Raw genomic sequence first — 23,695 nt, 5'->3', positions numbered from 1 at the left:
TTGTAGATGACACAATCTTTTTTTTTTTTTTTTTTTTTTTTATATGTACTACATTCCATGGAAGATATCTCCATTTCACAAGGTGACCCTAGATCAGTGTTTCTCAGAAGAAAGTGATGGCTGCATTATACTTGCGCTACTTTGGGCAGTACAACACTAGTAGTGGTGCAATTGATGTTTGTACAGAGATCTTCTCTAATATTGAGTGGTGGGTGGTAGTGTTCAGCCAAATGTTGTTGGAAAATTTAAAGCTGTAGAAGATGGACTCCTTTCTGGGCTTTTAGAAGGCAGTGGAAGTGCAAATTGCTGTAGGGAGCTCGCCCTCCTGGCGTTCACCCTGATAATTACAAGAAGCCAAGGAGTGACTAATGTGCCATGCCTAAAACCAAAATATCTTTTTGGATGGTGGCGTGTGTGTACTTATGTGGTCATCTGTTTTTAGATCATTCAAAGTTCACAGTAATAAAATGTGGTTACGATGTCCTAACGTCAACATCGTAATCTGTGATATACATACATATACTTTTTTCTTTCTTTCTTGTTTCTATTCAAAAACCAACAAATAGTATTGTCCTGTTTCATGAAAGTGCTTTACAGAACAGTCTTTCTAACACTGTTTTATTTCTGTCCTAGATGAAAAGGAGAGGTTTGACCCCACCCAATTTCAAGACTGTATTATTCAAGGCTTAAATGAAACTGGCAACGATTTGGAAGCAGTAGCAAAATTTCTTGATGCTTCTGGAGCAAAACTAGACTACCGTCGCTATGCAGAAACACTTTTCGACATCCTGGTCGCTGGCGGAATGCTGGGTATGGAAACATGTACATTTAAATTTATTTATTTATTTTATTTTTTTTTTTTTTTTGATGCAGATCCTAACATAAGAAACATACTTCCCTCTTAGATAAGAATATTCCGCTCCTGCTGTGCTCCCACCATCTCACCATGCATGTGTGTGCATAGCAGTAGTTCATTGGATGTTTGCCGTTGCAAAGGTAAAACGACCTTTGGATCCGAGCCCAACAGTTGCTATATGTGTGGTCTATTACTGGGGCAGAACAGGAGCGAGAGTTGCTGTCTCTTGTGCCTCTATCTTGTTTCTGGGTGTGAATAGTTCAGACTACACAACTTCACAAGGCAGCGACAATTAACTATTGTGCAGCCTAATGCTGTCAGTGTGTTACGGGGCACCATTTTTAAGGTACAGCAAAGGGGAGAAAACAGAAAATTGTATATTACAGCTACAGTGTTTTTTGTTATGACACTCTCCTATTTGTGGGAAAAGTTATTTAATTTTCCTTTTTAAGTGCCTGGCTGTCATAACATATTTTTCAGTCATTTCTAGTTCTGAGCACTGACCCTCATTAATTGGCTAATGTTTCTGATTTTCCCTATAGCACCGGGCGGTACTCTGGCCGATGACGTGATCCGTACTGACGTCTGTGTATTTTCAGCACAAGAAGATCTAGAGACCATGCAGGCGTTTGCTCAGGTGTGGTATAGAGGAATATGAAATAAACCTGAAACATACAGTTGTATGAAAATACTGCAGAAAACTGTGCAAATTGTTAATGCGCTTTTTGCCACGCATAACATGGGAACAAATCAAGCAGGGAATTTGTAATGTACATAATTTTTTTTTTTCACATATATTTTATTATTCACCCTTCTTTAGGAGCCCCACCTTTGGCTCATAAGTAACTGGCTAAAGCCACATACACTTTCGTGGTTACTGTCACCCGCCCAGTAATTCTCAGGGGACAGCTCGGAACCAAGGATGTACAGACGCATTACTAGCCTCTCATTGTGATGCAATTTTTGTAAAAGATTGGGCATTCAAGTCGAACACACTGCATTGATTTTTGTTCTCTTAAAATTGCCTTCCCATTATTAAGGTGTCAAACTTTCAGCTCTTCACTTTACTACTCAGAAGCAATTGTGGCAGTAGAGGTAGTGGAAGAGAAAGCACATGGGGTCCAGGAGCCCAATCTGGCGCAGTACGTTAGTTGGTACGGGAATATATAATAAAAACAATAGATTTTATACTCACAAGAGTGGGTTGCTGGGTGAGGCAACCACTCGTGCTCGCTTGTGGGGAAGTACCGTCCCCACTAGGCCTTTGTTCCTGGTCGCTGCTCCAAAAATTATCTATCGGAAAGTGCCCGATGTGGATCTCCCCCTAAGGCTAGGGGTTTTGGTAAACTTATGGAAAGGGTACGAGGCGCCCGGTGAACGTAATGGTATATTTACTCTATACGGTAGGTACAGCATTCAATAGGAAAATGGTGTGGTCCTACCTTCTAGATGTCCCCTCTCGGGAAGTATACAAACGGAATTTTTTTGCTTTCGAGATTCTATTTATTTTGCATTCAAGACGATGCGTTTCACGGTCAAAACCGCTTCCTCAGGTTAGTGACAATGCCTTAAATTATCAAAAAAAAACACACGGCACTCAGATATAATCAGTTTCCAAAGCATAAAAAACATATAGTGGAAAAACCTGTAAATATATGTATATATGAACCGTAAGAATAAAATATATATATATATATATATATATATATATATATATATATATATATATATATATATATATATATATATATATATATATATATATATATATATATATATATATATATATATATATCCACATACATATATGTAAAAACAAATATATATGGCAAGAATATATGAAATATAAGCAGCACAAAACCAGCAATAAAAACACATCAGGCGCCCTCTAGCACTGGCTGTTTGTGCCTGAGGTCATATAAGGATCTAATTAGGGTTGAATGATAAGTTAAATTAAAAATTAATAATAATAATAAAAACGGGGGTAGTGTATTCAGTATCTGATATCCAATCCTGAATATGTTCTGATATAAACTAGCGCATCAGGAGTTAGTGTGCATGGGGGCTGGGTCTTTTGGCCCAGCCAGTTATAATTGGAGTGCATTTAAATTACATCTAAAATACATTCCTCCATAAAAACAATAGACACATTTGAGCCCATTTGGGATCGCTCCCCTTATAATGTGTGTGGGAGATTTAGTTCGATCTGGGTAGTAGTGGTACGATAGGTCTGTACCCACCCACCCTTACACTACCAGTGTGTATCTATGTATGTGCAGAGTCACCCCGCAGGAGGAGTGGGGTGCGTGCATCTGCTGACAGCCCTCCCCGCCGGGGTGCATATGTCATTTTGCCCTGAAGATGGCCAAGGTGGAAGAGAGAGCTTACCTCAAAAAAGGAGTTGCTGATAGTCCGGGCGCCGTATGCGAACGGCAGCCACCGGTGTATTAAATAGGGGAAGTACGCAGATCTTGGGCAGGCGAAGTCTCGCGTGATTACGCGATTCCGTGCTGATGTCCCGTGTGATTGGTGGCAGTAAGCAGCCCTTAAACTTGGTGTAGAGAGCGGGGCGTCCATTTTGGAAAAGGGACTGCCCTCTGTTTGGACAGGAGGTTACTGGGGACCAATCAGGAAGGTTGTCAGCCATCTTGGCAGTGGCAAAGGTCTTAAAGAGACTCTGTAACTTCAAAAAGATCCCCTGGGGGGTACTCACCTCGGGTTGGGGAAGCCTCCTGATCCTAATGAGGCTTCCCACGCCGTCCTGCGTCCCACGGGGGTCTCGCTGCAGCCCTCTGAACAGCCGGCGACAGGCCCGACTGTAATTTCAATATTTACCTTTGCTGGCTCCAGCGGGGGCGCTGTGGCTGCTTTCGGCTCGGAAATAGACGAAAATACCCGATCTCCGTCAGGTCCACTCTGCTGCGCAGGCACCGGAGGCTTGCGCCTGCGCAGTAGAGTGGACCCGACGGCGATCGGGTATTTCCGCCTACTTCGGAGCCGACAGCCGTCAGAGCGCCTGCGCAGGAGCCAGGAAGGTAAATATTACGTCACGGCTGTACGGAGGGCTGCAGCAAGACCCCCGAGGGACGGAGGATGGCATGGGAAGCCTTATTAGGATCCTGAGGCTTCCCCCACCCGAGGTGAGTACCCCCCGGGGGACGTTGTGCCGTTACAGTTCCTCTTTAAAAGGACTGTGTAGAGCGGCCATGTTGCCTGGGATTAACACCCCAAACCTCCCCCCCCCCCCCCCCCCCCCTTTTCCCTTTATATTTTATTTTTCCCCACATTCACATATGTCCAGTATCATTATAACCACTAGGAATTCCCTTGCTCCTTACAAATGCTTGCACTACTGTGCTGCTCCACTAGAGGGCAACGGAACCCACACATCAGCCTAATACTACAGTTCTCTCATGCATGATGTGTGTGTGTGTGTGTGTATATATATATATATATATATATATATATATATATATATATATATATATATATATATATATATATATATATATATATATATATATATATATATATATATATATATATATATATATATATATATATATATATATATATATATATATATATATATATATATATATATGTGTACATGCATAAATATAGATATGAGAGAATGTATATGTAATCTACATTAGCTGCTGTTCCCCCTTACTTCCCCCCGATCCTTAAAAGAGGTGAAATAACCTCTATTAATATACAGCTACATGTTATTCTATGCTATGCTATCCTATCCTATGCCCCAGTATAGTTTCTATAAACTTGCCTCCAGTAATATGGCCACCGTGATCCAACTTTTAATCCCAGGCAACATGGCCGCTCTACACAGTCCTTTTAAGACCTTTGCCACTGCCAAGATGGCCGACAACCTTCCTGATTGGTCCCCAGTAACCTCCTGTCCAAACAGAGGGCAGTCCCTTTTCCAAAATGGATGCCCCGCGGGGGTTATGGGCGGTGTGGGACGGGGGTTGGGGCAGTGCACGGGAGCAACACAGGATCAACAAGGGGGGGGGGGGTAAAGGGGCGCGCACACACCTGGCTATGAAGGGGGGGGGGGTGAATAGATACAACCAGACAGCTTGGGGGGGGGGGGGAATAGATAAATATCCACATCTGGCTAGCTGTGGGGGGAGGGGTACTAAGGCCTGGCTGGGGGGCGGGGGGAATCCAGAGGCACATCTGACCAACTGTGGGGGAGGGAGGCGTATGTAGGTGCACATCTGGCTAGCTGGGGGGAGGATCAAACTATAAAGTAGGAAAAAAAACTAAATAAAAATCAGACACAAAATGAGAAAATTCATTTTATTTCCAAATAATTTATTGTCATCATACATTGTACTAGGATTGAATTTTAAATGGTGAAATACCCAGATCGAATGGAAAAATGTGTGGGTTTAACTTACAGCGGCAACTTTTATTTTCAAACTATAATGGCTGAAAACTGGGAAATGACTTTTTTTCATTTTTTACCCCTTGTTCCCTTTAAAATGCATAGAAAATAATTTAATTCTTAGCAAAAAGTACCACCCAAAGAAAGCCTAATTGGTGGCGGAAAAAAACAGGTATAGACCATTTATGTATGATAAGTAGTGATAAAGATATTGGCAAATGGATGGGAGGAGTGTGAGATGTAGAAAATTGCTCTGGTTTTTTAGGGGGAAAACCCCAGGGACGCGAAGTGGTTAAATGCACTCTAATTATAACTGGCTGGGCCAAAAGACCCAGCCCCCATGCACACTTCTGACGCGCTAGTTTATATCAGAACATATTCAGGATTGGATATCAGATACTGAATACACTACCCCCCTGTTATTATTATTATTCATTTTTAATTTAACTTATCATTCAACCCTAATTAGATCCTTATATGACCTCAGGCACAAACAGCCAGTGCTAGAGGGCGCCTGATGTGTTTTTATTGTGTGTTTTTTACTGCTGGTTTTGTGCTGCTTATATTTCATATATTCTTGCCATATATATTTGTTTTTACATGTGTGATTTTTTTTTTTATATATTTTTTTATATATATTTATATTCTTACGTTTGTTCATATATACATATATTTACATGTTTTTCCACTTTTTTTTATGTTTTTATGCTTTTATGCTTTGGAAACTGATTATCTGAGTGCCGTGTGTTTTTTTTTTTTTGATGATTTTTGAAGGCATTGTCACTGACCTGAGGAAGCGGTTTTGACCGTGAAACCCATTGTCTTGAATGCAAAATAAATAGAATCTCGAAAGCAAAAAAATTCCGTTTGTATACTTCCCGAGAGGGGACATCTAGAAGGTAGGACCACACTATTTTCCTATTGAATGCTATACCTACCGTATAGAGTAAATATACCATTACGTTCACCGGGCGCCTCCTACCCTTTCCATAAATTGTGTCAGTACAAAGTTATCTCTGCAGTGGTCAACAGGTGACAGATTAGTGCGTACATTTTGAAAAGGGTGCCTGAACATTTGAGCACTGGGTATTGCCAATAGTAGAAAATAATTTTACGTCTAAATCACTGTGACCTTAACTAACCTAATTCTGACTAACATTTCCCCACATACTCTTAACGCTACCATCCATACTACTTTTAAAGAGACTCCGTAACAAAAATTGCATCCTGTTTTTTATCATCCTACAAGTTCCAAAAGCTATTCTAATGTGTTCTGGCTTACTGCAGCACTTTCTGCTATCAGTCTCTGTAATAAATCAATGTATCTTTCCCCTGTCAGACTTGTCAGCCTGTGTCTGGAAGGCTGCCAAGTTCTTCAGTGTTGTGGTTCTGCTATGAACTCCCCCTTTCAGGCCCCTCTATGCACACTGCCTGTGTATTATTTAGATTAGGGCAGCTTCTCTCTTCTCTTATCTTTTTCAAGCTGGATAAATCGTCCTCTGAGCTGGCTGGGCTTTTACATACTGAGGAAATTCAGACAAGGGCAAAGCTGTTTGCACTTCAGTGCATGAGAGATGCAGGGGGAAAGAAACACACAATGATCTCTTGAGATTCAAAAGGAAGGGTGTATACAGCCTGCTTGTGTATGGATGTATTTTCTATGTGTGGACATACTGTACATCAACCTACTTCCTGTTTTGGGGGCCATTTTGTTTGTTTATAAACAAACTTTTTAAAACTGTTTTTAACCACTTTTAATGCGGCGAGGAGCGGCGAAATTGTGACAGAGGGTAATAGATGTCCCCTAACGCACTGGTATGTTTACTTTTGTGCGATTTTAACAATACAGATTCTCTTTAATGTTAACTTACCCGAGGTTCCTCCGCTGTGTCCTCCGATATTTGTGGCACTTGGCTATACTATAGCCGAACACCCACCTCGACTTGTGGTGCTCAGCTATAGTATAGCTAGCACCCATTTCCTAGTATAGCAAATGCCCATTTCTGCTACAGCGCTTCAACTGAGTCCGCTCATTCCCGCTACACCAACATTCACCTAGTTCTGGCTATATAAAAAGTGAACACTGGAGCCGGCGCCCAAATTATGCACTGAGCACCGCTATAGCTGCAACGAACGTGTATCCAGTGCCTAAACCACCATGCGGGGGCCCAAATTCCCTTTGATTTGGTGGCCATTAAGCCATATAGGATGTATTAAGGTTTGTTTATCACGTGCTCAGGGTCCCTTTTTAAAGGACAACTGAAGTGAGAAGAATGTGTGTATGTATGTATGTATGTATGTATGTATGTATATATATATATATGTGTGTGTGTGTGTGTGTGTGTGTGTGTGTGTGTGTGTGTATATATATTTATTTATTTTTTTTGTACAGTACCAGTTGCCTGGTGTCCTGCTGTTCTGTTTGGCTGCAGTAGTGTCTGAATAACTCCAAAAACAAGCATGCAGCTAATCTCCCTGGCTATATAGTAATGTACTGTACTGCTGCAACTTTTGACCTAACATGTATACTAGAGTAGAAGTCTAGAAATTTAGGTCTGATTGACTTCATAAAAGAATAGGGGTTGGCTTATACATGAGTCAAGGACAACACTGAGTAATGTGTGTACTAGTGACGTTCCCATTTGCAGCAATTTACCCTGTGGGAAGTTATACTTTGAGGAAAGGAAATGCCAAGAAAACAGGTCTGGGGGGGGTGGGGGGTCTGGAGGAGGTATTGGCTGCACTTAGGGGACAGGATGGGTTGATGGCTGCAATACTCTATGTAGTGCAGTCATTATCCACTCCTGTGCCCCAAGTGCAGCCATTAAAGGGGAACTGACCTTAAAATTTTATGCTGTAAAAATATCTGATGTGTTGCATAATACTGCTTTAATAAATAAAAATATATGTTTGCTGTAATACATCTTTTAGTTGTCCTAATTTCTGTTACTGCATTCTAGTGCAGTGTGGAGACATATGTTGGTTGGCAAGTTTACAGTGCCATTCAGCTGAATTCTACGTCCTCCAGCCCCTCCTTCCTCAAGCAGCTCCTTTCTCTAATCAGTAGGCAAATTAGCTTGTGATAGTGTACAGTTACAGTGATGTCATCTGGCTGCGCCTGTGTATGTAATGTCTGCTGTGTTTTCCAGCCTGTCACTTTTCTTCTCTGTATCTTGTCTATCCTCTGTGGTTATTCCTCTACTGTCAGTATACCGCACTGGGCACATTTTACACTAGGGAAGGAGGGGTCATCCACGGGGGTTCCGTCATGTTTGTCATCACAATATCCCACTACATTTCTGCTGCGCACCAGATTGAGCTTGTTGGCCCTACATCTTCCAGCATGCCTGATCGATACAAGCTACACAAAATTTTAGTTGCATCGTCAATTGGACATGCTTTTGGTGGCACCAATCTTCATTCGATTATAATAGTGGAATCAGATGGTCGATTGACTGCCAAGTTTCCAGATGTTTGGCCAGCTTTACACAATGCACATATCTAAATCCGTTATGAAATGCAAGTTATCTCCCACACACGAGACCTAGCAACTTACAATGAATTAAAAAATTCACTAACGACCACCACAAATTACAACAAAAACCAACTCCATAAGATTTGTAACCCAGGATTTATAAGCCAAGATTTGGGGCAGCACGGCGGTGTAGTAGTTAGCACTCTCGTCTTGCAGCACTGGGTCCCTGGTTCAAATCTCAGCAAGGGCTCTATCTGCATGGAGTTTGTATGTTCTTGTGTCTATGTGGGTTTCCTCCGGGCACTTCGATTTCCTCCCACATCCCAAAACCATATATATGCGCTACACAATACACACAGAGTTATATGACTATGGTAGGGATTAGATTGTGATTAGCCCTTCTGGGGGACAGTTAGTGACCATATACTCTGTACAGCACTGCGTAATATGTCGGCACTTTATAAATACTTTAAATAGCCCCGGCAACGTCCCTCCTAATAGCCTCGGCAACGTCCCTCCTAATAAAGTATGTGCCCAGTGTGACAATACATTACCTGTCCCAGGCCTCCGCTTGTCCCTCCGCATTCCCCTGTCCATACACGCACACCCCACGTACTTTCCTAGTACGAGCGCACGTATGACATCACACACATGGGCAAGACGGTGGCAGCTCAATCAAGTAAGTGCATGACCAGAGCAATGCAGACTGGCCCGAAAACGAAACTAGCTGCCTGCGGGGGACTGGAGGATCGGTTTGAGACAGTGCAGTCACAGGACGTCTGCAGGGGGCTGGGGGAAGCCCCAGGTAAGTGAAACTTTTTTCTACCCTGGTAGCAGGGAAGATCTTTCACACCACCCTATAAAAAGTCAACTTGTAGCCTAAACCAGACCCCCCCCCCCCCCCCATAAAGCCTACCTCTTATATGGACTCTCCCCCCTCTCCTTCCCCCCCCCCCCCCCCAAACGGCACTTCTGCCAATCAGCTCCAGCCTGGGCAATACCCTCCCCCAATCCCGGAAAGCATGTCTTTATACAAAAACAAGCGAACAAAAAACAAAACAAAAAAACACAAACGCATACTCTGAGGGCTCTTTTCCACTAGCAATCGCTAGCGTTCGCATTGAATGCTAGCGATTCAGCAATAGTGCTAAATTTCACGGCGATTACCCAACGTTTGCGATGGCGATTTTGCTATGCACTGCATAGCAAAATCGCGGCAATAATTTTTCCGGGCACGATCGCGATTGAGTAAAAAAAGAATCGCGGTAGTGGAAATGGCCTACTGCGATTCCTATATTAAAAAACAAACCGTAGCGATTTGAAAATCACTAGCGGTTTGCGTTTTTGCGATTCAGCCATCGCAAACGCCGTAGTGGAAAAGGGCCCTGAGGCCCAGTACACACCATAACCGCTAGCAGATACACAAAACGCTAGCGGTTTTGGGTGCGGATGACAGAGATTAGTCCCAGTGCACACCGGGCGGATCTTGATGCGATCCGCCGGCCGCATCTGCCTGAGCATCCGCAAGGCTAATGTATTTCAATGGGCTGGTGCACACCGGCGGTTTGAGGTTTTTAGCAAAACGCAAACGTGCAGCAAGAGGCACGTTTGCAGTTTGCTAAAAACCTCAAACCGCCAGTGTGCACCAGCCCATTGAAATACATTACCCGAGCGGCTTTACAGGCGGATGCGGCCAGCGGATCGCATCAAGATCCGCTCGGTGTGCACTGGGCCTTACACATACACACTCTGGCGCACACATAATGGACACGCAGAGACACACACACTCTGGCACTCACATTGTGGACACTCAGACACACACATTCTGGTACATACATACACACACAGACACAAACACACATTGTGGACACACACACACACACACTGTACACAGCACACACACACACACTTTCTCTTTGACACACACATACACACACACACTATGGACGCACACAGACACATGCTGTGCACACAGACACAAACACACATTGTGGACACACACACACTGTACACAGCACGCACACACACACTTTCTCTTTGACACACACACACATACACACACACACACTCTGGAACACTCATATATATGCTGTGCACACAAACACACATTGTGGACACACACACTGGCACACACATACAAAAACTGTACACACACTTTCTCTCTGGCACACAGACACACACACACTGGGAACACATACACATATAGTGTACACACATGCCTTGTCTCTCTGGCACATACACAGACACTCACACACAAAATGTCAAAGACACACACACTCTGTCAACCCCCTCTCCCCTCCTCCCTAGCTAGCTCTGGACACAATCAGGAAGTTCAAAGAAAAAAAAACACTTTACCACGGCAGCCTCAGCCTTTGAATTTCCCTGGAGGGGGGAGAGAGCATCACACACTATCTGAACGGCTGGAGCTGCGTTTCCCTCTGCTGTCTGTCGACTCCAGCCCAGGGAGAAAGCAGCATAAGCTGCTCAGCTTGAGTGAGCACATTTTGGAGAAGAGTGCACGCCGCCCCTCCCCCCTCCAGTCACCGGGAATGACAAACAAACAAATGCAGTGCTGTTATGCGACCATGATTTAGGGCAGATCGGGCAAGCGGCAGAGCTGTCATGTTGAGCAGAGACAGTTGGGGGGAAGCAGCCACCAGCGCTTGTAAATGACGTGCCATCACGTGATGCTTAAGGAGGAAGCATCACGAGATATCAGAAGACTGCAGCCACAGAGCGAGATCCGGCCAGCAAAAGAGCACTCTGTGCATGATGGGGCCATGCTGCGGCAACAGAAGCTTGGGGGGCGTGGCTACAGGTTCTGTATAATCATAACTTATTTTCTAATATGTTTTTTTAAAAAACACCCATATTTATTGGTATATTGACCTAAGAGTTATAGTGAAAAGTTAAGGTCAGTTCCTCTTTAACTTTGCTGGGTAGACTTCTACTTGAGTCAATTAAAAATTCCAGCTTAAGAGGGTTGAATATTGGAGTCGACATACATGAGGTTGACTTGTATTCGAGTATATATGGTATACATATATATTTTTTTCATATATAATTTTCTTTGTAGGTTTTCAACAAACTAATCAGACGTTACAAGTACCTGGAGAAAGGCTTTGAAGATGAGGTCAAAAAGGTAAACCTTTCAGCACAGTTTGCGATTGTATGTTGTATTGGAATGTGTTTTCTGCAATTATTACAATTGATACTCTTGTTTTGCAGCTATTTCTGTTTCTGAAAGGTTTTTCAGAGTCTGAGAGGAATAAGCTGGCCATGTTTACTGGTGTTCTTCTGGCCAATGGGTTCCTATCTGCATCCATTCTTAATAGTCTCTATAATGAGAATTTGGTTAAAGAGGGTAAGTGGTGTTCATAATCCAGTGCACTCCTGCATATCCTACATTTTTAAACTAAAAATAATCAATGAGATGATCACAGGAAGATGCTTGACGCTATAAAATGTGACCCTAGCCAATTTTTTTTTTTTCTTCTAGTTGCCTATGTACCCATTCCGGCAGGGTCCTGAGCTCTGTCAAATTCTCCACTCCTCTCTTCTACCCCACAAGATGGCCTCCTAAATTGACAGTGTAATTATACAGAAGCAGGTTCTGAGGCTGTATTACACTTAAAGGAACCAGAAATGACAAATTTTTTTTTATACATACCTGGGGCTTCCTCCAGCCCCATCCGCCTGGATCGCTCCCAGGCTGCTGTCGTCCACTGCCCGCAGCTACGACAACCGGGTCCCGCCACTGACGTCATCATAGCCAGTCTATGCAGGAGAAGTGCGCCCTCTACGTATCTCTCCAGCAGCTGCTGGAGAGATACGCAAAGAGCGCACTTCTCTTACGCTAGACTAGGCCTGACCGGCGTAAGGCCGGGGACCCGGTTCTCGCAGCGGTGGCGTGGGAGCGATCCAGGCAGATGGGGCTGGAGGAAGCCCCAGGTATGCATAAAATCTTTCATAGTAATCTCTGATTCACTTTAAGTAGTGAGAATCACTTAGGGAGTTTTTTTTTTTCCCCTGGAGTTTGCAGCTCACTGTCTGCAGTAGGAATTGCATGTTGTGTGCAAAAAAGTTAAATGCAGGTACCAAGTCCCCCACCCGCATGCAGGCACTACACCTATTTGACCCAGCCTATTGAATAACATGGGCTGTCACGTCTGGTGTGATTCCACATGAGGGAAAACTGCATGCGATTTCCCCAAGTGTGACCCGTGCTCCTCAGTTGAATCGAGAACAAAAATTATTGCAGCACCGATACAGTTTGTGAGCCAGTGTTTTTGTTTGTGTGTTTTTTTTATTTTTTATTTTCATGGTTCTCAATTTGTTTTGCTAGGCGTTTCAGCTGCTTTTGCAGTAAAATTATTTAAATCATGGATCAATGAAAAGGATATCAATGCAGTAGCTGCCAGCCTTAGGAAAGTGAACATGGACAATAGGCTCATGGTAAGTAGACTTCATTTGACATTTTTAAAGGCAACTCAACGAGAGATGCATATGGAGGCTGGCATTTTATTTTTTAAACAATGCATATTGCCTGGCTGACCTGCTTTTATTACTTTCAGTCATAGACTCTGGACAAGCATACAGATGTTTCTGATATTAGTAGCATGCTTGTTTCAGGTGTGTGATTCGGACACTACTACCGCCAAATAGACCAGCAGGACTGCCAGGCAACTAGTATTATTTAAAAGGAAATAAATATGGCAACCTCCATACATTTCTCACCTTGGGTTCCTAGAAAGGTATCTGTAAAGAGCATATTCTGCACCAATAAATATAATTGAGGGGCCTACAGCAAAGAGTACTAATTTTCTTGTTTGCCTCATAGAGGTAAATTCACTGCCACAGCTCCCTTAAAGTAAACCCAAGGTGAGTGATATGGAGGCTGCCATATTTGTTTCCTGTTAAACAATACCAGTTGCCTGGCAGCATTGCTGATCTGTTTGGCTGCAGTAGTGTCTGAATAGCACCAGAAACAAGCATGCAGCTAATCTTGTCAGATCTGACTATTGTCAAACACCTGATCTGCTGCATGCTTGTTCAGGGTCAATGGCTAAAATTATTAAAAGCAGAGCATCAGCAAGATAGCCAGGCAACTGGTATTTCTTAAAAGAAAAAGGCGTCAGCCTCCATATAACTCTCACCTTGTGTTCACTGTAAACCGGTTTTATTTATTTACTTTTTGGGGGGGGGCAGGGGAGAACCTGTAGTTAAAGTGTACCTGAAGTGACACAAGATGAACATATACACATCTAGTAGTAGCCCTACTAAGTAATTGAAAGTAGAATGGCTTGTGGAACAGCTTGTCAATTCAATTGGTTCCCTGAAAAGTGTTTTTTTTATTTATTTTTTTCCCCCCTTCTATATGAATGTTCAAAAGGTCATTACTACTTCCTTTTCAGCTTAAAGTAGACCAGAGTCCACGTAATACAAAGAACTGATACTTACCTGGGGCTTCCTCCAGCCCCATAAGCACATCTGAGTCTTGTTGTCCTAACGCAGTCTGCCATTCAGCTGCAGGTAACTGGTTCAGATGCATCAGACCCCGATTGACTCCACTGAACTAGTTACCGGGGCTGATTGCGGGAGGATGGCGAGGCACTCAGACATGCTGGAGGAAGCCCCGGGTAAATATGAATTCCTTGTATTTGGTCTCTGGTACATTTAAAGACTGAGGCCCCATTCATACTCTGGTGCTTTTTGCCTGCTATTCGGTGAATGCCAGATATCAGCAAAGCCTAAGGGATTACTCTGCAGCGATTGGGGCATGTTTCCACCAATCGCTAATGTGCTGCATGCAGCATTTACCTCAATGATTGCTTCATGATTCTAATTCACTGGAAATAAGAATTGTGAAATGCAGTAGCTGGAAAAAAGTAATGCAATATGGCAATCACTAGGCGGTCGTGATTTGCATTTACAAGTGTGAACTTTGGTGTGGTTTCTGAACTGCAGTTGTAACAATCTGACGCAAACTAATGAGCCTCTTTTCTATACTATTGTTCTGTTTATAACCTGTACTACACAATTACAGGCCTGTTTCCACTAATTGCATTTCGCTGTTTCTAAGCATCTGAATTTGGATGGGGAAACGCAGCCTAGTGAAGTCAATAGACTGCTGTCCGTTTTGCATGTTTGGGGAAAAGAATTGGATGGCATGCAGTAAAAAAGGCATTTGAATACCTTTAGCCATGCATGGCAGGCTAAAGACACATGCTCTGCACTGTGGAAAATGGTCCTATCAAGTTTTTTTAGTTTCAGGGCTGGTGCACACCGAGCGGGTTTTCTCACGTTTTACAGCCGCTTGCGGCTGCGGATACGCTAGGGTAATGTATTTCAATGGGGTGGTTCACACCAGGGCAGGAGGTGTTTTGCTGAAACGCATACTCCCGGGCTGAGGCATTTTTTTGGATTTCGGAGGAGTTTCTGCCTCCAATGTAAAGTATAGGAAAAACGCAAACCGCTCAAACTCCAGTTCAGAGCGGTTTTGCAGACGTTTTTGTTACAGAAGCTGTTAAGTAACAACTTAACTGTAACAATATATGAAATCTACTACACAGAAAACGCTACCCAAAAACGCAAAACTCTAGGTGAAACGCTACATAAAAATAAGAAAGCGTTTAAAAAACCGCTAGTGTTTTGCGGATCTGCTAGCGGTTTTTGGTGTGCACCAGGCCTTCATGTTCACTTTAACCATTTCAGCCCGTGGGTATTTTTTCACCTTATGGACACGAGGAATTTTTCCATTTCAGCACTCCTCCCTTTCATTCCCCAATAACTTTATCACTAATCACAAAGTGGTCTATACCTTGTTTTTTCAGCCACCAATTACACTTTCTTTGGGTGGTACATTATATTAAGAATTTTATTCTAAATGCATTTTACCAGGAATAATTAAAATAATGGAAAATTTGTTTTCGGCCATTATAGTTTTAAAATGCCACATGCTACCATAATTACACACATTTTATTTGCCCATTTGTCTTAGTTATTGCAACGTTAAAATTATATCCCTATTATAATGTATGGCGACAATATTTCATTTGGAAATAAAGGTAGGTTTTTTTTTTTTTTTTAGATCCATTGCTAATTTTTAGCATATAAATTTATAATATTGTCCTCTTGACTTACATTTATTTATTTTTTATTCCCTAAAGTCAGATGTAATTTTACTATTTGGCCACAAGATGTCCCCACTGAGCAAAATTCTATGTAGCTACAAGTACGTTACATAGGTTACTAGGGAAGTGATGCAGGCTTCTATGGAAGCCTGCATCACGGGTGGGCTGTGGGGAGATTAATGAATGGGAATCTAATGATCTGGCAGAAATCTGCGGCGGGAGGAATCACGGTGACTCTGTTTAAGAATAAACACTTTCAACAAAAACCGTGTTTATTCTTGGCGAACATGTATGGATTGGCACAGGAGACCTTTTTTGTCCCCTGCAGCCTATTTCCTTCCCCCTTGGCTCCTAGCAACAGCACGATCATGGGCATCTGCCCGCCCAATCGCCCACACAGCAAGTCGCAGGGACGGGACTAGTGCGTCCCTGCGGCTGTAGCAGCTGCCGCTGCGGACGAGAAGCTCGCGTCCGTGCAGCATAAATGGTTTGGAAGTGTCGTCCTGTTTTTATTTTTGTGTATTTTTTTTTTTTTTTATAGTTTTAGGACCTCTGTTCAACCAGAGAATATGGGACAACGCTAGCTTTCACCTTTGCATAGCCCAGTTGATCCAGAGGAAGGCGAAAAATCCTTACAAGGTTTGGACCAATTGGCCCCTACAAGGAGGGGGAAAAATATTCCAGATGGCAAGCATGTAAAATTTGTGGTTCAAAGCTGCTGGGAATTACCCAGTAATTGTAGCCATGGTTGTATAAGGAGTGTCAAAGCCCCCATTAAACGTAGATATAGAATTTGCCATAACTACTGTAAGAGATTCCACATTGTAACCATTCTTGCTTTAAAGAGTAACTGTTAGGCATTAAATAAAATTAATTTTCTAGTGCACGCTGTTACAATAGTCAAGTGGATGCTAACCAGGCAAATCCAAACTTTGAAATCAATTTTACTGTACTCCTCTCCCCATGCCCCCAGGCTCTAAGATGGTATGCAGACTAACAGACGCAAAAGAGAAGTGACCTGCTATGCTGTATCAGCCTGATTGGCTGAAGCCTCTGTCACTCACCTCTGCGCTGTGATTGGAAGCCTGCTCTCCCCGTCACTCTGTTTCAGCCGTGTTAGTGCGCAGGGAGGGAGGCCAGGGGCGGTCTCCTGTCAGTCCTCGGGCCCCCTCTTCCAGAGGCATGTGGGCTCCCTCTCTGCTGCATCTGCCGCCCGCAGAATTCTCCCTCTTCCCTGTGCTGAATATTGGGGAAGGATAAAAGAGCTGCACACAGACTCCCTGAATAATGGTTCCAGGCGCTGTAGTTCCCTTCTATACTCTGCACTGCCTCCGGTGGTAGTGCAGAGAACAGATGGGAACGCCAGAACTTTGATACATTAGGTGAGTATGTGCCTGCTGCCTTTATCCTCCCTGCTGTGCTCTGAATCCGTGCGGGGAGGAGGGGGGGGTTCTTTAACCCGGAGGGCACAAGATGGCCCCTGCCAGGAAAATATACATTCAAAATTAAAAGAAACCAAAACGTGGTAAGTTCAACTCATTTTCCCCCAGCCCCCCTACAGTGTCCCTTTAAAGAACAACTGTTAGCCATCATATGCCGTAATGACATCTGATATGTAAGTAGAGCAAGCATTTATCTACTTGCATATGTATTTTTTTTTGGGGGGGGCATATGATGGCTAACAGTTGTTCTTTAAAGGGACACTGTAGGGGGGCTGGGGGAAAATGAGTTTAACTTACCCGGGGCTTCTAATGGGCCCCCGCAGACATCCTGTGCCCGCACAGCCACTCGCCAATGTTCCGGACCCGCCTCCGGTTCACTTCTAGAATTTAACACTTTAAAGTCTGAAAACCACTGCGCCTGCGTTGCTGTGTCCTCGATCCCGCTGATGTCACCAGGAGCGTACTGCGCAGGTGCAGTATGGTCTGTGCCTGCGCAGTATGCTCCTGGTGATGACATCAGCGGCATCGAGGACATGGCAACGCAGGATCAGTGGTTTTCAGACTTTAAAGTGTTAAATTCTAGAAGTGAACCGGAGGCGGGGCCGGAGCATCGGTGAGTGGCTGCGCGGGCACAGGATGTCTGCGGGGGACAGTTAGAAGCCCTGGGAAAGTTCAACTCCCTTTCCCCGGCACCCCCAAGCCCCCGTCCCCCCTCCTACAGTATCCCTTCAAAGAACTCTTTCTAGCCCAAGCTCTCATTCTGTATTCATACATGTTAATTAGATATGTTTTGTTTTCCTTAGGAACTGTTTCCTGCAAACAAGCAGAGTGTAGAACACTTCACTAAATACTTTACTGATGCTGGTTTAAAAGAACTATCCGAATATGTTCGTAATCAACAAACAATTGGTGCTCGTAAAGAGCTTCACAAAGAACTACAGGAAATGATGTCACGGGGAGAGAATCTTAAAGAGGTAATTGCATGTTTTTAATTGCAAAAAGAATAGGTGAATTGACCCCTGTGTGCTCATAAAGCTAGCAGCTGTTCCACTTTTTGAATGCTATTTTCCCTACCTTCTATCTGCAGATCAGTATATATGTTAAAGATGAAATGAAGAAAAACAACATCTCTGAGCAGACTGTGATTGGCATCCTGTGGTCCAGTATAATGAGCTGTGTGGAATGGAACAAAAAAGAGGAGCTGGTTACAGAGCAAGCCATCAAACACTTGAAGGTAGGCATGTGTGTAGGAGAGTTAGAAATCAAGCTAAAATACAAGTTTTACTAAAGTTAGTGACTTCAGTGATCTGATCAAATAGTTTACCTGGTTAAATTCTGTGAGCATTATCTAAAGATTTGGCAAAAAGTGCAATATTACATTAAATGTGTGCAAGCTTTAAAGTGTTAAACGACTAAAACTTGGGTACCTACACTTAGGTACGTGTATAACACTGGTAGCCCAACTCTGCAGTATCAGCTGCTGCTTAGGAGCTTCCAAGAAAATTCCTGTATAAAACCTTTTTTTTTCGGCTTTAACCTCCTTGCCGGTTATCCCGAGCTCAGCTCGGGGTAACCTGCGTAGGAGGATTTCTCAGGCCCCGCTGGGCCGATTTTCAAAATTTTTTTTTTTTTCCTGCACGCAGCTAGCACTTTGCTAGCTGCGTGCAGTCTCCGTTCGCCGCTACCCGCCGCCCCCCCCCACCCCTCCAGACCCCTTGCGCAGCCTGGCCAATCAGTGCCAGGCAGCGCTGAGGGGTGGATCGGGATTCCCTCTGACGTCGGTGACGTCATCCCGCCCGGTCGCCGTGGCGACCGGGGAAGCCCAGCAGGAAATCCCGTTGTCAGCCCTGGGCTCGCTACATGATTTAAAAAAAAAAAAAATTGAAAAAAGTGCTGCGCTGCCCCCCTTGTAACGGCAAGGGGGTTAAAGGGGGTGATGGTGCTGGTTTCAGATGGTACCTAAAGGTTTTTTTTTTTTATTTATTTTTTTTTCACTGCTGTTTGGAAATTCTAACTTTCGCTTCACAATATCTCATTAACTGCCTCCTGTCAACCTTCTCAAAGTTCATAAAACCATCCTTCCCTCAGACAAGGGGCAATTAAAATGCTTGAGTGCTTTTTTTTCATATCCTGTCTTGTGTGTGGCAACATCCTTCTGTGCTGCTCACCTTATCCACTGCTCCTACTCTAACTGCAAGTTGCTACACTTATTACCGATAAGGGACTATTTCCAATAAAGAATGTAATTGCTTTGCAATGTGATCACGTTTCTTTTTATTTCTAAGAATGTGGTTTTGTGCACAATTGCAATTTCCGACGGGAGGAAAAAAACTGCAGGAAAATTGGTTTGAGTTGCCAATTTGTGGGGGAAAGCTCATAACTGCACGATTGCTATGATTTTCCTGTGCTCCCATACTTTGTGGCTCCATTTTGTGTTGCCTTACCTAGGGTTTCCAAACCTCTTCTCCAGATTGTAAGCTAGTGTGTAGAGATGTTGCTACCCTGTTTTTATATAATAACACTCCAAAAATCTTACTATTAAAGAGAACTTTTTTTTTTTTTTTTTTTTTTCCCTCCATCCCAGCAATACAGCCCTCTCCTTGCTGCCTTTACTACACAAGGTCAGTCTGAACTGACTTTGCTGCTGAAAATCCAGGAGTATTGTTATGACAACATTCACTTCATGAAATCTTTCCAGAAAATTGTGGTGCTTTTTTACAAAGGTAAGATTATTTGTGTTCTGGCTCCCCCCCCCCCAACATTCTTTGTTTTAAAAGTTACTAATAAAAGCTGAAACATTAACGTTGGTCACATTCATGCCAAGGCAATGAAGATTTCTTGGGTAACTACTTTGCAGTTGATGATTCTTGTGTTCTATCTTACATCGCAGATGTTTACTGATCTGGGGAAGCCTTACAGTAAATCCTGCAATGTCTTCCTCTGGGGTGTTTACAGGCTTTTCTGTCTGGCTGAGTTTTTTTCAGTTTTTTTTTACCTGAAAAATAACTTTTGTGTAGGAAACTCCCACTCATAATGAACAAGGGAGGTTTCGGCTGCTATAAGTCTGAAGGTACTGTTTGTCAAGCAAAGAATCTTGTTTATGATGCACTGGGATCCCCAATCTATTATTGTTTTTAATTTTGCACAACATGGTATCTATGCTTTCATTGACAGACTAAAATCCTGTAGACTAGTCATTTTTATTACAAAGGTAGACTAGTCATTTTTATTACAAAGGTAGACTAGTCATTTTTATTACAAAGGTTTTTATGCTCTAAAATGGAAACCCCAAAATACTGGTTGTGTGCAATACACTGGTATTGCTGAGCAAGACTGCCTCCCTTGTATTTGTGAAGATTATTGTGACCGAGTGGCATTTTGGACTATTGAGGGTGAGCACCAGGGAGTGATTACTAGTGTTTGTGTTTTGAATTCTGCACAATGTAGTTCAGAGCCTGAACAAACTCAAATTAGTGTTAATTTTAATCCTCATTCGGCGACTACTACTCAACGTTCAACCAGGGTAATAACTACACATGCATTTGGCACCATTTCCGTACGGAACAGCAGGACGGGGTGCATTTTAATTTACAACCGATGCTTATTCCCTCCATGTCTGAAGGAGGTAGTATTGGAGCTAAATAAAAAACACTTTTTTAAGTTAGTCTTGAGTGGACAGGAATTGTATTTAGACCTAACCCGCTTCACTCCTGCCAGCATAATCCTACCTCCCTTAAAGGGAACCTAAAGGGAACCTAAACTGAATGTAAAAAGTTTAATTTACCTGGGTTTTCTACTGGTGCCCGCCACGTCATGGAACTGTCATCCAGTTCCGCTCAGCGACTCAGTTCAATCAGGCTCCTGTTGCCGTTGGCATCCTGCACATGTGAAGTGTGACTATTCTTGTACTGTGCATGTGCAGCACACTCCTGGTAGCAGGAGCTTGATCGAGTACGTGTGAGGCCAGGCACAGCAACCATAGACTTGCTGAGTTGCCGAAAACAAAAAGGAGTCGCTTCAGGGGACCAGAGGATTGTTCTGTGATGGCACGGCTGCAGGAGGCTGGTAGAAGCCCCAGGTAAGTTAAACTCTTTCAGTTTAGGTTCCCTTTAAGCTTGCGTTTGAGGAGCCACCCATTTCAGTAAAGTTAAAGGTTTATTGTGGACTTGTATTGATAGGATGCAGGGATGTGTTTTTAATGACCCTTGAAGTAGACCCCTCATGAGACAAAATGGACAAATGTGAATCCCATTGACTGAAGAAGTTTGTGGTTTGATTGCATGTGTTTGCAAATTACAACTTCTCCTTTAGGATGAAGGTTTGTTATCCTAGAAACTCACCATCAGAAATACTACTTTGTACATAAACTTGCACAACTATGCTTCTCATAATGCAAAATTTGGTTCTTTGATTAAGTGAGGGCATTTCAGAGCCAATGAGATGCCTTTAAGGCAGGCATAGGCAAACTCTGCCCTCCAGCTGTTACGTAACTACAAGTCCCACAATGCATTTGCCTTTGAGTCATGACACTGGCTGTCAGACTTTTGCAATGCATTGTGGGAATTGTAGTTCCTTAACAGCTGGAGGGCCAAGTTTGCCCATGCCTGCTTTAAGGGCTCCATGAGAGAAGGTATTTCAAATCAACTGATTTAAAGCCAACCCTAAAGCGAAGGATGCTGGCTTGTGTTGAAGTTCAAGAGAATGAGTATGTGAAAAACCTCTTTAGCAATTAGGAATATACTGGAAGCGGGCCAGGCACATAATCAAAAATGAGTGTACCAAAGACTTAAGTTTTATACATACCTGGCGATTCCTCCCGCTCCCTCCGCACTGATCGCTCACACACCATCTTTCTCCGCCTCATCACTTGCACAGTAGAAGCCCCATTAGCTTGGCAAGTTGGTGCCAGACGGCACAGGTACAGTTCGCATGTCCCCCACCCATCTCATGGCTGGGAGCGGCCTGTGCAGTAGCAGGGAGCAAGGTGGGGAGCACGCACTTGGCCGGGCCTTCGCAGTACGCCCCGACAAGCTAACGGGCTTCTACCGAGCAAGCGTGGAACATGGCTTGGCAGCGATAAGTGTGTATGGGGCTGGCGGAAGCCCCAGGTATGTATAAAACTTATATCAGGTTTCCTTTAAGTCCGAAGGCACATTTCCTTTTCTTCCATACACCAAGGTATGCAGTTGTAGAGCACAATCATCCTGTATTCATAATTTTAGAACCAGAATTTGCTTACCGGCCACCCAAATGCATGTTTTGTAAGCGTGCTACGGACCTGTTTACTTTTTGCCAGTAAATATTCTTACTTGTCAGGTTATCTGTATAGAGTGCATTTGTGGTTTCTTCCATGTAATGTACATGTTGAAACCTTGCTCGCATGACTGCATGTTGACAGTATTTCTCATGCACTGTAGTCACCCATTTTGCAGGATGTTTTTCATGTGACCATTGCTCCCTCTTTCCACACAGCTGAAGTTTTAAGTGAAGAGCCCATCCTGAAGTGGTATAAAGACTCACATGTTGCTAAAGGAAAAAGTGTCTTTCTGGAACAGATGAAAAAATTTGTGGAATGGCTTAAGAATGCAGAAGAAGGTAGTTTGTTTGTTTTTTTTTTTTTTTTTTTTTTTTTTCTAATACAAAATACTACAGTGTTTCCCAAGGTTTTAGCAAGAGTTTCTGGGTTTTTTTTGGGTGTGCAATACAAAACTCCCCTGGAACTTGCCATATGTACGATAATTTTTCCAGCAAATACCATCACTATACTCAAATCTGCTAGTGACCTGTTGTCCACAACCTATCAATACAGTAATTGGGTACTGCAGTGACTTTGATAAAGGTAGTTGTGGGAGGATTGACAAGTGATTGGAGAGAGCGTAACGTAATTACATAATCTGGTAAAATGCTGCTTTGTCGAACAATGTCTAATATGATTACTACTACAGTACTTTGCCATTAGGGAGTAATTTGTCACTTGCCTGCTCAGACATTATCATCTATGACTAGATTTGCCTCTGCATCACATAACTGAGCTTGTTATTGGGGCTGAACGACAGACCGCGGGAAGATGGCGTGGGACCTAGACGTGTTTATGGGGCGGGAGGAAGCCCCAGGAAAGTATCTATTCTCATTGTTTCATCTCTGGGTCTCTTTAAAGGACCTCTGTCGCAAAAATCTTAACATTTTTAAATACATGTAAACCTATACTAATAAGTACATTTCTTCCAGAGTAAAATGAGCCATAAATTACTTTTCTCCTAAGTTGCCGTCACTTACAGTAAGTAGTAGAAATATGGCATTACCAACAGATTTTGGACTAGCCCTTCTTCTCTTGTGGTGTTTCTCAAGGTTTCTTTATTTTTAAAAACTTAGTGAATGGCA

At 43.1% G+C, this 23,695-nt stretch overlaps 1 protein-coding gene across 1 annotated transcript in view; it reads left to right on the top strand.

The window, feature by feature from the left end:
- The window catches only part of BZW1 (basic leucine zipper and W2 domains 1), a 59,566-nt gene that overhangs the window by 35,129 nt on the left and 742 nt on the right, over positions 1-23,695 (top strand). Inside the window, exons 3-11 of the mRNA XM_068245135.1 lie at positions 634-810; positions 1,399-1,493; positions 11,816-11,881; positions 11,968-12,103; positions 13,085-13,194; positions 18,118-18,288; positions 18,402-18,548; positions 19,899-20,037; positions 22,787-22,909. Coding sequence (XP_068101236.1) covers positions 634-810; positions 1,399-1,493; positions 11,816-11,881; positions 11,968-12,103; positions 13,085-13,194; positions 18,118-18,288; positions 18,402-18,548; positions 19,899-20,037; positions 22,787-22,909 — 1,164 coding nt within the window. The remainder of the gene's footprint in view (positions 1-633; positions 811-1,398; positions 1,494-11,815; positions 11,882-11,967; positions 12,104-13,084; positions 13,195-18,117; positions 18,289-18,401; positions 18,549-19,898; positions 20,038-22,786; positions 22,910-23,695) is intronic.

This window comes from Hyperolius riggenbachi, chromosome 7 (genome assembly GCF_040937935.1).
Source record: "Hyperolius riggenbachi isolate aHypRig1 chromosome 7, aHypRig1.pri, whole genome shotgun sequence".
NCBI classification, from domain to species: domain Eukaryota; kingdom Metazoa; phylum Chordata; class Amphibia; order Anura; family Hyperoliidae; genus Hyperolius; species Hyperolius riggenbachi.
This window is presented reverse-complemented; position numbering and strand designations above follow the sequence as displayed.